The 13,147-nt window shown below is 44.8% G+C and overlaps 1 protein-coding gene across 1 annotated transcript in view; it reads left to right on the forward strand.

Annotated features, from left to right (window-relative positions):
* The first annotated feature begins 11,391 nt into the window (after positions 1 to 11,391).
* The window catches only part of GREB1 (growth regulating estrogen receptor binding 1), a 121,251-nt gene continuing 119,495 nt past the window's right edge, over positions 11,392 to 13,147 (forward strand). The window contains exon 1 of the mRNA XM_077291440.1: positions 11,392 to 11,763. Coding sequence (XP_077147555.1) covers positions 11,607 to 11,763 — 157 coding nt within the window. The 5' untranslated portion in view covers positions 11,392 to 11,606. The remainder of the gene's footprint in view (positions 11,764 to 13,147) is intronic.

Below are 13,147 nucleotides of genomic sequence, written 5' to 3' on the forward strand. Positions count from 1 at the left end.
GGGCTAAAGAACACAAGGAATGGACATTAGACCAGTGGAAATCCGTGCTTTGGTCTGATGAGTCCAAATTTGAGATCTTTGGTTCCAACCACCGTGTCTTTGTGTGACGCAGAAAAAGTGAACAGATGGACTCTACATGCCTGGTCCCCACCGTGAAGCATGGAGGAGGAGGTGTGATGGTGTGGGGGTGCTTTGCTGGTGACACTGTTGGGGATTTATTCAAAATTGAAGGCATACTGAACCAGCATGGCTACCACAGCATCTTGCAGCGGCATGCTATTCCATCCGGTTTGTGTTTAGTTGGACCATCATTTATTTTTCAACAGGACAATGACCCCAAACACACCTCCAGGCTGTGTAAGGGCTATTTGACCAAGAAGGAGAGTGATGGGTGCTAGTCCAGATGACCTGGCCTCCACAGTCACCAGACCTGAACCCAATCTAGATGGTTTGGGGTGAGCTGGACCGCAGAGTGAAAGCAAAAGGGCCAACAAGAACTCCTTCAAGATTGTTGGAAGACCATTCCCGGTGACTACCTCTTGAAGCTCATAAAGAGAATGCCAAGAGTGTGCAAAGCAGTCATCAAAGCAAAAGGTGGCTACTTTGAAGAACCTTGAATATAAGACATAATTTCAGTTGTTTCACACTTTTTTGTTAAGTATATAATTCCACATGTGTTAATTCATAGTTTTGATGCCTTCAGTGTGAATTTACAATTTTCATAGTCATGAAAATACAGAAAAATCTTTAAATGAGAAGGTGTGTCCAAACTTTTGGTCTGTACTGTATATCCTCAGGGGAGTGCCCACTCACAGCACTACCATATACATCACCGAGGAGGAGAATTTCCATGTGTATTGGGGTGTAATCAATATATGCCGTACATATATATATGTAACGTGATTTATGATCAACCCAAAACATTTGTTAACAGGTATGTGAGTGCAACAGTGCAGACAATGAGGCAGTGGTACTTACACCAACAACTAACCAGTATTTATTCAATTAACCCCTTAAGGACCAGGGGTATTTCCATTTTTGCATTTCCATTTTTTGCTCCCCTTCTTCCCATGGCCATAACTTTTTTTTAATTTTTCTGTCAATATGGCCATGTGAGGGATTTTTTTTTTTGCGGGACGAGTTGTACTTTTGAACGACACCATTGGTTTTACCATGTCGTGTACTGGAAAACGGGAAAAAAATTCCAAATGCGGTGAAATTGCAAAAAAAGTTCAATTCCACAATTGTATTTTTTGGATTTTTTTTTTTACCATGTTCACTAAATGCTAAAACTGACCTGCCATTATGATTCTCCAGGGCATTATGAGTTTACATATATCAAACATGTATAGGTTCTTTTTTATTTAAGTGGTGAAAAAAAAATCCAAAGTTTGTAAAAAAAAAAAAAAAGTTGCCATTTTCCGAGACCTCTAGCGTCTCCATTTCTTGTGATCTGGGGCTGTGTGAGGGCTTACTTTTTGTGCGCAGATCTGATGTTTTTATTGATACCATTTTGGTGTGTATACTATTTTTTGATCGTCCATTATTGCATTTTATTGCAATGTTGCAGCGACCAAAAAACTTAATTCTGGCGTTTCTATTCTTTTTCACCATTTACCGATTGGATTAATTCTTGTAATATATTGGTAGATCGGGCGATTCTGAATGCAATGATACCAAATATGTGTATATTTTATTTATTTTTATTGTTTTATTTTGAATGGGGCGAAAGGGCAGTGATTTGAACTTTTATATTTTTGTATTTTTTGAAAACTTTTTTTAAACTTTTTTACTTGATTCAATAGTCATCCGATTGCTTGTGCTACATAGAGTCGGGCTGATGAAAGGGCTGATTTAATTAGAACAAAGGCACCTTGTAATTGTTTGTCGGTGATCACATCTTTTATCAGTTTTCCGTATTTTCCCTTGTAATGAATGGCTCGGAGAAAAGGATTTTACGGTGAGTACACAAAAATCCCTATTTTCTGCAGACTGCAATAACATTAAGGTGAAGGTAAAGACTGTAGGAAGCTTCTCTCAATCATTGTAATGAGAGTAAGGGAAGTCACAGAGCCATATAACTCGCAATCCTTGGACTGTCCGGCTGCTCTCCCGGCCTGAGCGGGTCTAATGCAGCTGTCGCACTCGGGTGGGAGAGCTGCCGGCCAGTCCGAGCATTGTGTTGCGATCTTCATCCAAATTATACAGCCGTCTGACTCTTCCCCATATGAAAGTAAAGAAGTCCCGCTAGACCTCTAATATTGTCCATCATTACTTGCTACATGCGATATAACAGCCTCTGTAAATGGACCCCAAAGTTATTAGTCGTAACTACCATAAAAATACCCATGATCTGTACATTTGTCTTCCAGCTGATCATGGCGGCAGATCAGACAGTTGGAGTTTCAACGCCACGTCTAAAATGGCCAGATTTTGCTCTTGGCTTTATTCCTGTTGCTCTCCTTTTTTAATGCATTGTATTGTTTCAGAGATAATAGCCTTTTTATTTTGTGTTAATTTTTATAGTGAAGGGGGTGTGGCTCAAAGGATCCTCTGAGGCGTGTCTTGAGGCTGCTTAGCATACTGTAATGACTCTGTGAGCCACACCTTCTTGTAAAGGCCATAAAAATTTGCACTAGATAAAAAGGCCCATATCTCTGTAACTGTATGGCGGATTTAAAAGAAAAAAAATGACACACACACAAAATGGAATACTCGGAATTAGCAGGAATAAAACAAGAACAAAAATTGGACAATTTTGGTGACAAGTTTTTTTCAACAATTGAGAAAATTTAAAGTATGAACTGTAACGGGCTGGGTGGTGGAACCACTGTCCCGGGGCCCAAGGAAAGCCTGGAGGGGTGATCTGAGGAGAGACAAAGGTGGTGGACCAGGTGCTCCACCAAGGCTTACCTTGGGTAGATGGCAGCCGTCCTAGGGACGGGTTTCAGGGACGGCCCGAAGAAAGGTTCAGTAGATGCAGGCAAGCACTGTAAGATCAGAAGAACCACAGATGCAGACGGGACTGGCTGATGTACACATTAGCACTGGCAGGTGCAGCTGGACCGGCTGATGTAGAGATGAGCTCTGACAGATGCAGCTGGACCAGCTGGTAGGCAGGAGGGCATGGCTGATAGACTGCCAGGTATGCAGAAATACAAGCACTGGGACCTGAGAACTAGCAAGAGTCTTAGGAACAAACCTACAACATTGCACAGGCACCTCCCTTCAGGTGGAGGTGCCTTAAATAATGAGTGTCTCCCAGCTGCGAGGTCGGGATCTTATGCGTGGACGCCCTAAGCACGGTGCCTGGGGATCTGTACATAGTGCGTGCACTCCGGGCATCAGCAGCCAAAGCAGGAAGTGAGGAACGGAGACAGCATCGGTAAGTTGGCATCTCTGCCAGGGAAGAGAGGCAGAGGACAGAGATGCCGACGCTGCATGAATGTTTAATTTTATTTTTTTTTAATGGCAATGTGGTATGTAATATGAAAAATAATGTAAAAAGGTTTGATATTTTCCACTTTTAAGGACTAGGGGGAGCAGCTGCTGAAATTTGCTATGAAAACCTAGTGTACTGCTAGCTCGCATTACGACTGCAGTAAAAGTGAGCCGGATCTGCTAACATGTGTGTGATCTCTCCTCCCCTTTTGGAGGTTTGTAAAAGGATAAGGGAGGATGAAGTGTAGGAGCACAGTGCAGAGACGTTTTGTTGGTAACTGTGATACTGAGATGTGAAAAGTGTCACTGAGGACAGCCGGCAGCGCTGATTCTGTTAGTTGGTGCTGCTCGCTATGTCATGCGCTGGTGTTAGATACGCGGAGTGTATCACAACCTGGGATTAGATACATGGACTGTTTCCTGCACTGTGATTATATACACGTACTGTATCACATGCTGGAATTAGTTACAGGGCTAAGGGGAGTGTATCATACATGAAGGGATTAGATACAGGGCTCAGTCGAGTGTATCACACATGAAGGGCTTAGATACAGGGCTCAGTCGAGTGTATCACACATGAACGGATTAGATACAGAGCTCAGTCGAGTGTATCACACATGAACGGATTAGATACAGAGCTCAGTCGAGTGTATCACATATGAAGGGATTAGATGCAGGGCTTAGTGGAGTGTATATCACACATGAAGGGATTAGATACAGGGCTCAGTGAGGTATCACACATGAAGGGATTAGATACAAGGCTCAGCGTCCTGTATCACACAGGATGGGAAATGTTAATGGCTACATTAGGGGAACGATTGACACAATAGCTCATTGGGGAGCACAATGTGATACCTCACCTCAAAGATCTACAAGTTGTCAGTGTAATCCTGACACCGATCACACATCAAACCAGAAAACACTCTTCTGTAGTAGATCCCATCTTTTAGGTGGGTAGAAATATTGTTGGTCAGCTCATCTGCTTGCAAAAATACGAGCTGCCGACTACAATGAAAGCGAAGGGGAGTGAACGATTGTACCAACTTTCTCTCAATCACTATGAATGAAAAATATAAATGACAGTAAATTGGGCAGTACAGTGACTCAGTGGTTAGCACAGTGGCTAGCACATTGGCTCAGTGGTTAGCACAGTGGTTCAGTGGTTAGCACAGTGGCCTTGCAGCTCTAGGGTCATGAGTAAAAATTCCATCTTCAAGGAGTTTGTATACCCTGTGTTTGCGTGGGTCTCCTCTGGTTTCCTTCCACACCCCAAAGACATACTGATCGGGAATGTAGATTGTGAGCCCCAATGGGGACAGTGATGATTTCCGTAAAACGCTGAGCAATATGATGGCGCTATACTGTATAACCAAGGAAAATAAATATATTTATGTAAGTGTGTGCCGGTCTGCTTCCTATGTTGTCAGCGCTCGCTGCTTACAATTCAATGGTCCCTGTAAGAGGACAGCTCCGACACCCTTCATCAGACTGGGAGGATGAGGAGCTGATAAATCCGGGCTTCCAACCAGCTGTTGTGGATTGCGAAAAGGAAAATCTAGAATTACGCTCACTAATTTATCTTCACGTGTTCTGAAAAGAAGAAAGACCTTGACCTAAATTTTCTGCCCATAATAACAAGATGTTCGGTCAATATTTCATACATGCCTAATAGAAAATGTGAGAAAAGCCAAGAATGGGACAGACACATAATAGATATTACTCGTCTTCATCGCAGCAGCAGACAGAGGAAAAACAAAACTCGGTGTTCCCTTGAACAAGTACAGTACATTCTCTGACGAGAGGAGCTCTCTAGTGCTAGAACCAAGGCAGACGGCGTCCACGGCTGAAGATAATTTTACTCCGAGAAATATGGACAGGATGTGTACGTAATAATGTTATCGTCACGTCTGGATTCTTATGCTTCACATCAGCCCCCTAAACCAGTGTGGACCCCAATCGATCCTCCATATCTCACACTTTCCGGCCTTTTCACATGAGCTAAAAATAATCTCAAATATTGTTCATAAGAACTCGTTCCTGATCATTAGCCAGTGTAAATATGCCACCAATCAGACACCGATCAGCCTCCGATCAGCCATGGATCACCTATCGATCAGCCAACCATCGGCTACCGATCAGCCACGGATCAGCTACCGATCAGCCACAGATCAGCTACCGATCAGCCACAGATCAGCTACCAATCAGCCACGGATCAGCTACCGATCAGCCACGGATGAGCAAAATGCTCGTTCATCAAAGGGATTGTTGTTTTATTTCCTAGGTTAGGAGGCAGCACTGCAGTCTTATCAGAGGCGGCCAGTTTCCAGGTAAGGACCTCAGCGCTTGCAAGCTTTTTACTACAGTGCAAGCACTTCTCTGAAGATGGCTGTATACCTGGCTAGCAGCACGGGAGAGCGCGCAGTTTGGGCCAGTGACTCCTCCATGCAGCTGGTCAGAACTGTTAATCATCAGGAATCCAGGAGGCAGGAGGGCAGTGTTCTCCTAATGAATGACCATCATAAAAACCCTTAATGATCTTTCACTCCCGTACAGTTTGTATCGGCATATCTCATATGATGTAATGTTTGTACGTCATGATTGGAACGGTGTTTAAGCAAATACTGTTGAGTAACGGCTATTATATGGCGCAGAACCTGTGCCCCCACAATCACAGCCGGGAGCTTGTTTTAAGTGATAGCCGAGCTCAACCTGTAGGAGCCAGGGCCTGTGCCCGCACTGCCCCTGACTGTTTCACCCTCTAAATGCCGTATTCAATATTGATCGCATCATTTAGAGGGTTGTGAGAGAGAGGGGACTACCTCTCTCACTCTATCGGCACCCCTGCAACGCGATTGTGGGGAGCCGATTGTTGTCACATCCGGGTCTGCCAGTTATGGTGGCCTTTTAGACTCGGCCATAGTCAGGGTCTAAAAGACGTTCTGGCAGTGTCGCACTGACAACTCCAATGCATTGCAGGACTGTGATCAGAGAAATGAAAGTTGAAGTTCCATAGTGGGACTACTGTATGTGAAAGAAATAGTAATTTTTTAAAATAAAAATAATTTATTGGTAGATTTTTTTAAAGTGTGAGAGGAACTTTGTATCTTCTTTCAAAACTCCTATAAATTTCTTTGGTCAGATGTGAACACAGAATTCCCAGCCTGTGAAGGCCTCCACGCACATTCTAGTAAAGTCGGCCAAACCTACCCGTTTTGGTGGAACTGGTCGACCATCCGAGGGCGAGCCGACAATCCCCAGACAGCAGATGAGAGGTAAAAAAATTGGAAAAATTGGGCATGTTGCATTTCAACACTCAATCCTTTTGTTCAGAGTTGTCTGGCAGCGGCTTACTCCCATCTCTTCATCGAAAATATATGCACGCTTGGCCAAACCGAGCATACACGAGTATGGAAGAAATAGTTTTTCGTCTGCTAGCTGTTTGATGAGTATGACCTTCTTAAGAAAAGTTAATAGTGATAACCGCTGAGCCGCCATATTGCCCTCCAATTAAGCCCTGAGCACTTTTCAAAAAGACAATTGGCAGAATTCTGGTGAAAACTCTTTGATGAGTTGGGGCCAACTTATAGTAAAAACAACAACTGAAAAATAGATACTGAAAAAAAACCCACCAATAAATATGAGTTTATACTTTGATTTCTAAGAAAACAAACTTAGTCACACTTTGGTGGTTACCAAGCTTTCTCAAGCTCCTGAGTGGCACATCAGCTCCCATATGTTTGAATAATAAGTTTTTCAAACCAGAGATTTTCCTTTTCTAAGGCCGGCGTCTCACTCAGCGTATGTAAATACGGTCCGTTTTTTACGGCCGTAATACGCAGAAAAGTCCCCAAAATAGTGATCCGTATGTCATCCGTAGGCAGGGTGTGTCAGCGTATTTTGCGCATGGCATCCTCCGTATGTAATCCGTATGGCATCCGTACTGCGAGATTTTCTCGCAGGCTTGCAAAACCGTTAAAACATATATACAGTATATATATATATATATATATATATATATATATATATATATATATATATATGTCATTGAGACACACATATATATATATATTCTGTATTTATATTTAATTCAGCGCGATATCTGTGAAAAGCCGGTAATTCAATTGCCGGCTTCTCATTTCTCCTTCACAAACCCGACAGGATATGAGACATGGTTTACATACAGTAAACCATCTCATATCCCTTTTTTTTTGCATATTCCACACTACTAATGTTAAATGTAAAATGATTTAGCCCCTTCAGATGGATTTACATCGTGGGACATAACGACGGAAGGTATGGAATATTGTTGTTTGTTTTTTTAACTTTGTTTCAGGACGAGGGTCTTCAGGTGGATTAAGAGTCTAATAAAATATTACAACAACATGTGTGTTTATTTCATTAAAATACTTTGTAATAATGTGTGTGTGTGTTTTATTAACCATTTCGTACTATTGGATTAGTAATGGATAGGTGTCATAATTGACGCCTCTCCATTATTAATCTGGCTTAATGTCACCTTACAATAGCAAGGTGGCATTAACCCTTCATTACCCCATATCCCACCGCTACACAGGAGTGGGAAGAGAGAGGCCAAGTGCCAGAATAGGCGCATCTTCCAGATGTGCCTTTTCTGGGGTGCCTGGGGGCAGATGTTTGTAGCCAGGGGGGGCCAATAACCATGGACCCTCTCTAGGCTATTAATATCTGCCCTCAGTCACTGGCTTTACCACTCTGGCGGAGAAAATTGCGCGGGAGCCAACGCCAATTTTTTCCGCGATTTAACCCTTTATTTTAGCAGCTACAGCGCCCAAATTTTGCACATACACACTACTAACATTAGTAGTGTGGAATATGCAAAAAAAAGGGATATGAGATGGTTTACTGTATGTAAACCATGTCTCATATCCTGTCGGGTTTGGGAACGAGAAATGAAAAGCCGGCAATTGAATTACCGGCTTTTTTATAGAACACCGCTGCGTATTTCTCGCAAGTCACACTGTTGGTCTGTGTGTAATCCGTATTTTTCTCGCCCCCATAGACTTTCATTGGCGATTTTTTTAGCGCAATACGGTGACAAACACAGCATGCTGCGATTTTGTACGGCCGTACAAGACCGTATAATACGGATCAGTAAAATGCGGCTGATAGGAGCTGGGCCATAGGGAATCATTGGGCCGTTTGTAATGCGTATTTTACGGGTGTATTTTCTGTGCTCATACGTCCGTAAAACTCGCCAGTGTGACGCCGGCCTTACCCTGTATCGAAATTTCCTGGCCTAAAAAAAGTGTTTTCTGATGCCCACATTTTCTTTACACCCGGACGCAAGCTCTGCCTGCTCCTAATGCAGAGTGACAGTCCGTATGGAGGTCTGTGGTAGTCAGTGGCGTAACTAGAGTCCAATGGGCCCAGTGCAAGAGTTAGACTTGAGATGCCTGTTGGTCAGATGCATGGACCATTTTAGTGTTCTAGATTCTGTAACATACATATGTGGTCACTACCAGACCCATTTAATAATATTTGTTATCATGGCCTGTCATAGCAATAGTGTCCCCCTTCCTGGTATAATGTCCCCCATCTAGCCAGTTCCACTAATAATGTCTCCCATTATGGGGCAATTCCTGGTATAATATTTGTCATCCTTGGACCATTCCTTGTATAATGTTACCCATCCTGGGCCCCTTCCTGGTATAATGTCCCCCATCCTAGCCAGTTCCAGTAATAAAGTCTCCCATCCTGGGCCTGTAAGCAGGTTCGGAAATGCAGCAACGCAGGGATTGCAGAACAATGCTGTTTAACAATATTATTACATTTTTAACAAAAGGATGAAACTGATCTCCTCACGGGGACTTAATAAGCAATAAACAGGAATCAAGGGAAGTAAATAGTTAACGCAACAGTCGGATAGTTAAACTGCACTTATCGTAGTCTTCTCTGATCCTCATCCACATATAGTCTGATGGGAGTTGAAGAGCCGTCAACGGCCGGCGTGGTGTCCTCAGATGGATCCCAACAAATCATGGTCCAGCTTTTGGTGGCAATGGGCGGCCACTGGTTTTGCCCACTGAGCACCTAGTCCATAAATCTGTGCAGCCGAAGTGGGGAGCGCTGCCGTAGTCTTTGTCCCGCACGTGCGCTGCTGCGCATATATCAGCAATGGGGAACGCACCTCATGCCCCCTCCCCGGGTCACGGGACCTGTCCAGCCCTTCATTCTTTCCCCCTGGCAACACTGGATACAGCCTGGACAGTTCCAGACCCGGCATAAAGCAGATACCCGCAGCCCGGTCTTCCTCCTTACAGGCCCATTCCTGGTATAATATTTGCCATCCTTGGATGATTCCTGGTATAATGCCCCCCATCCTAGCCAGTTCCAGCAATAATGTCTCCCATCCTGGGCACCTTCGTGGCATAATATTTGCCATCCTTGGACCACTCCTAGTATAATGTTACCCATCCTGGGTCCCTTCCTGGTATAATGTCTCCCGTCCTAGCCAGTTGCAGTAATAATATCCTCCATCTTGGTCCCCTTTCTGGTATAATATTTGTCATCCTGGTATAATTTTCCCCATCCTAGCCAGTTCCAGTAGTAATTTCCCCCATCCAGGGCTCTTTCCTGGTATAATATTCTCCATCATGGGCCCCTTCCTGGTATGTCCCCTATCCTGGACCACTTGCTGGTATAATTTCCCTATCCTGGGCCACTTTCTGATATAATGTTCGCCAACCTGGGCCCCTTCTTGATATAATGTCCCTTATCCTGGGCCCCTTCCTGGTATAATGTCCCCTAATCTGTGCCCCTTCCATGGATAATGTCCCCTATCTTGGGCCCCTTTCTGGTATAATGTCCCCTATCCTGGGCCCCTTCCTGGTATAATGTCCTCTATCCTGGGCCCCTTCCTGGTATATTGTCCCTTATCCTGGGCCCCTTCCATGGATAATGTCATCCCTTATCCTGGGCCCCTTCCTGGTATAATGTCCCCTATCCTGGGCCCCTTCCTGATATAATGTCCTCCGTTTTTCTGCTTTTCTCCAACACATTTTGAAAATAAATGATTCTTATCCCCTTCCTCCGCTCCCACGACTTGCAGCATCCACTTCTATAGCCCATGCAGAAGCTGGCAGCTGAAATCCATTTGTCTGCCATGTTGCACGATGTGACTGCCATGCGTCGCCTGTGACGGACATGCCGATGTTAGCTGCCAGCCCCTCTAATTGGCTGGCGGTGTGTATTGCATTGCAGGGAGCCGGTGGGTCGCTGCGCCACAATACATTTCAGCTAAATGTGCATCCTCGGGGGCACATCCAAGTGAAATAGGCGCTAGTGTCGGTGAGCCCCCCCCTCCTGCATGGGCCCGGTCACAGTTGCCCAATAGAGGCTATAATGGGAAAACCTTGTCAAATTTTTAATGAAACTCAATTGCAAAAATTCTTTTTAACCCCAACTACATTCTTTCTAGTAAGAAAAAAATAGTAAATCGTCCACTGATATCTATTATATTTTTTTTAGTTATTTGTCTGATTAAATTATCTCGGCACTTTTCTTTTTTTTCTGCCTTTTTATTATAAGGGATACGGAGCCTTCTGTCCGAGGTTTAACGATCTGTTCTACGCACAAGTCATGTATGACGTCCCGAGATCATCATGGATGACGTGTGAGGTTTTTTTGGGGGGTCGGCGTGTCCCCACCATGAAGGGGTTAATCGGAGAGTTGAGATGTCTCTCTCTGCTCACAATGAGCTGCAATCTCTTTTTTTGAGGTAGGAGATGTATTGTCTGACAAACAGTTCTTTCTGCGATGTTCTTGTACAGCTTGTAAACCGTAGGGAGTCTTCTGGGGGATCACAGATCCTTTATATAAGGTGTCAGCCTGTGGTCGCTGCTGGCAGGTGGTTTCCTGTAATATATCAAGCCCAGGCTCAGATCACACAGTCACAGAGGAGGAATTGGCTCCTGACTGCAGCTGCACAGTGCTCCCTCCAGCACTCTGCTCCTCGCTCTGCACCAGGACACACCAGACTCTGGGGCTCCTCACCATGGTCCTGCTATACCAGCACCCATACACGTGACCCGCAGGATTGGACACCAGACAACATTTCTAATTTGCAAAAGAAATTTAAAAATTTGTCCTTAAAGTCTAACTTCTGCATTCTTCTTCTCCTATGGAAGATGGGGAATTCGTATGCCGGACAACTGAAGACGACGCGTTTCGAGGAAGTTCTGCACAATTCCATCGAGGCTTCTCTGAGGTCCAACAACTTGGTCCCCAGACCGATATTCTCCCAGCTCTACTTAGAAGCGGAACAGCAGTTATCATCCCTAGAAGGTAAGAGGCTGCTCCTTATTCTCCTTACTAAGGAGGACTGCTCTACTGTTCAGGTGTCCTATGTGAAAACCAAAAGTCAGCTAGGTGTTATCCTGGGCTATGGGGAACATCTGCATGGTATGGAGTATCCCTCCAGGTACTTCATGCTGGACTATGGGGAACATCTGCATGGAGCTGGTATGGAGTATCCCACCAGGTACTTCATGCTGGACTATGGGGAACATCTGCATGGTATGGAGCATCCCTCCAGGTACTTCATGCTAGACTATGGGGAACATCTGCATGGAGCTGGTATGGAGTATCCCACCAGGTACTTCATGCTAGACTATGGGGAACATCTGAATGGAGCTAGTATGGAGTATCCCACCAGGTACTTCATGCTAGACTATGGGGAACATCTGCATGGAGCTGGTATGGAGTATCCCACCAGGTACTTCATGCTAGACTATGGGGAACATCTGCAAGGAGCTGGTGTGGAGTATCCCACCAGGTACTTCATGCTAGACTATGGGGAACATCTGCAAGGAGCTGGTATGGAGTATCCCACCAGGTACTTCATGCTAGACTATGGGGAACATCTGCATGGAGCTGGTATGGAGTATCCCACCAGGTACTTCATGCTAGACTATGGGGAACATCTGAATGGAGCTAGTATGGAGTATCCCTCCAGGTACTTCATGCTGGACTATGGACAACATCTGCAAGGAGCTGGTGTGGAGTATCCCACCAGGTACTTCATGCTAGACTATGCGGAACATCTGAATGGAGCTAGTATGGAGTATCCCTCCAGGTACTTCATGCTGGACTATGGGGAACATCTGCATGAAGCTAGTATGGAGTATCCCACCAGGTACTTCATGCTAGACTATGGGGAACATCTGCATGGAGCTGGTATGGAGAATCCCACCAGGTACTTCATGCTAGACTATGGGGAACATCTGCAAGGAGCTGGTGTGGAGTATCCCACCAGGTACTTCATGCTGGACTATGGGGAACATCTGCATGGAGCTGGTATGGAGTATCCCACCAGGTACTTCATGCTGGACTATGGGGAACATCTGCATGAAGCTAGTATGGAGTATCCCACCAGGTACTTCATGCTGGACTATGGGGAACATCTGCATGGAGCTGGTATGGAGTATCCCACCAGGTACTTCATGCTAGACTATGTGGAACATCTGCATGGAGCTGGTATGGAGTATCCCACCAGGTACTTCATGCTAGACTATGGGGAACATCTGCATGGAGCTGGTATGGAGTATCCCACCAGGTACTTCATGCTAGACTATGGGGAACATCTGCATGGAGCTGGTATGGAGTATCCCACCAGGTACTTCATGCTAGACTATGGGGAACATCTGCATGGAGCTAGTATGGAGTATCC

Source organism: Ranitomeya variabilis, chromosome 2, assembly GCF_051348905.1.
Source record: "Ranitomeya variabilis isolate aRanVar5 chromosome 2, aRanVar5.hap1, whole genome shotgun sequence".
NCBI classification, from domain to species: domain Eukaryota; kingdom Metazoa; phylum Chordata; class Amphibia; order Anura; family Dendrobatidae; genus Ranitomeya; species Ranitomeya variabilis.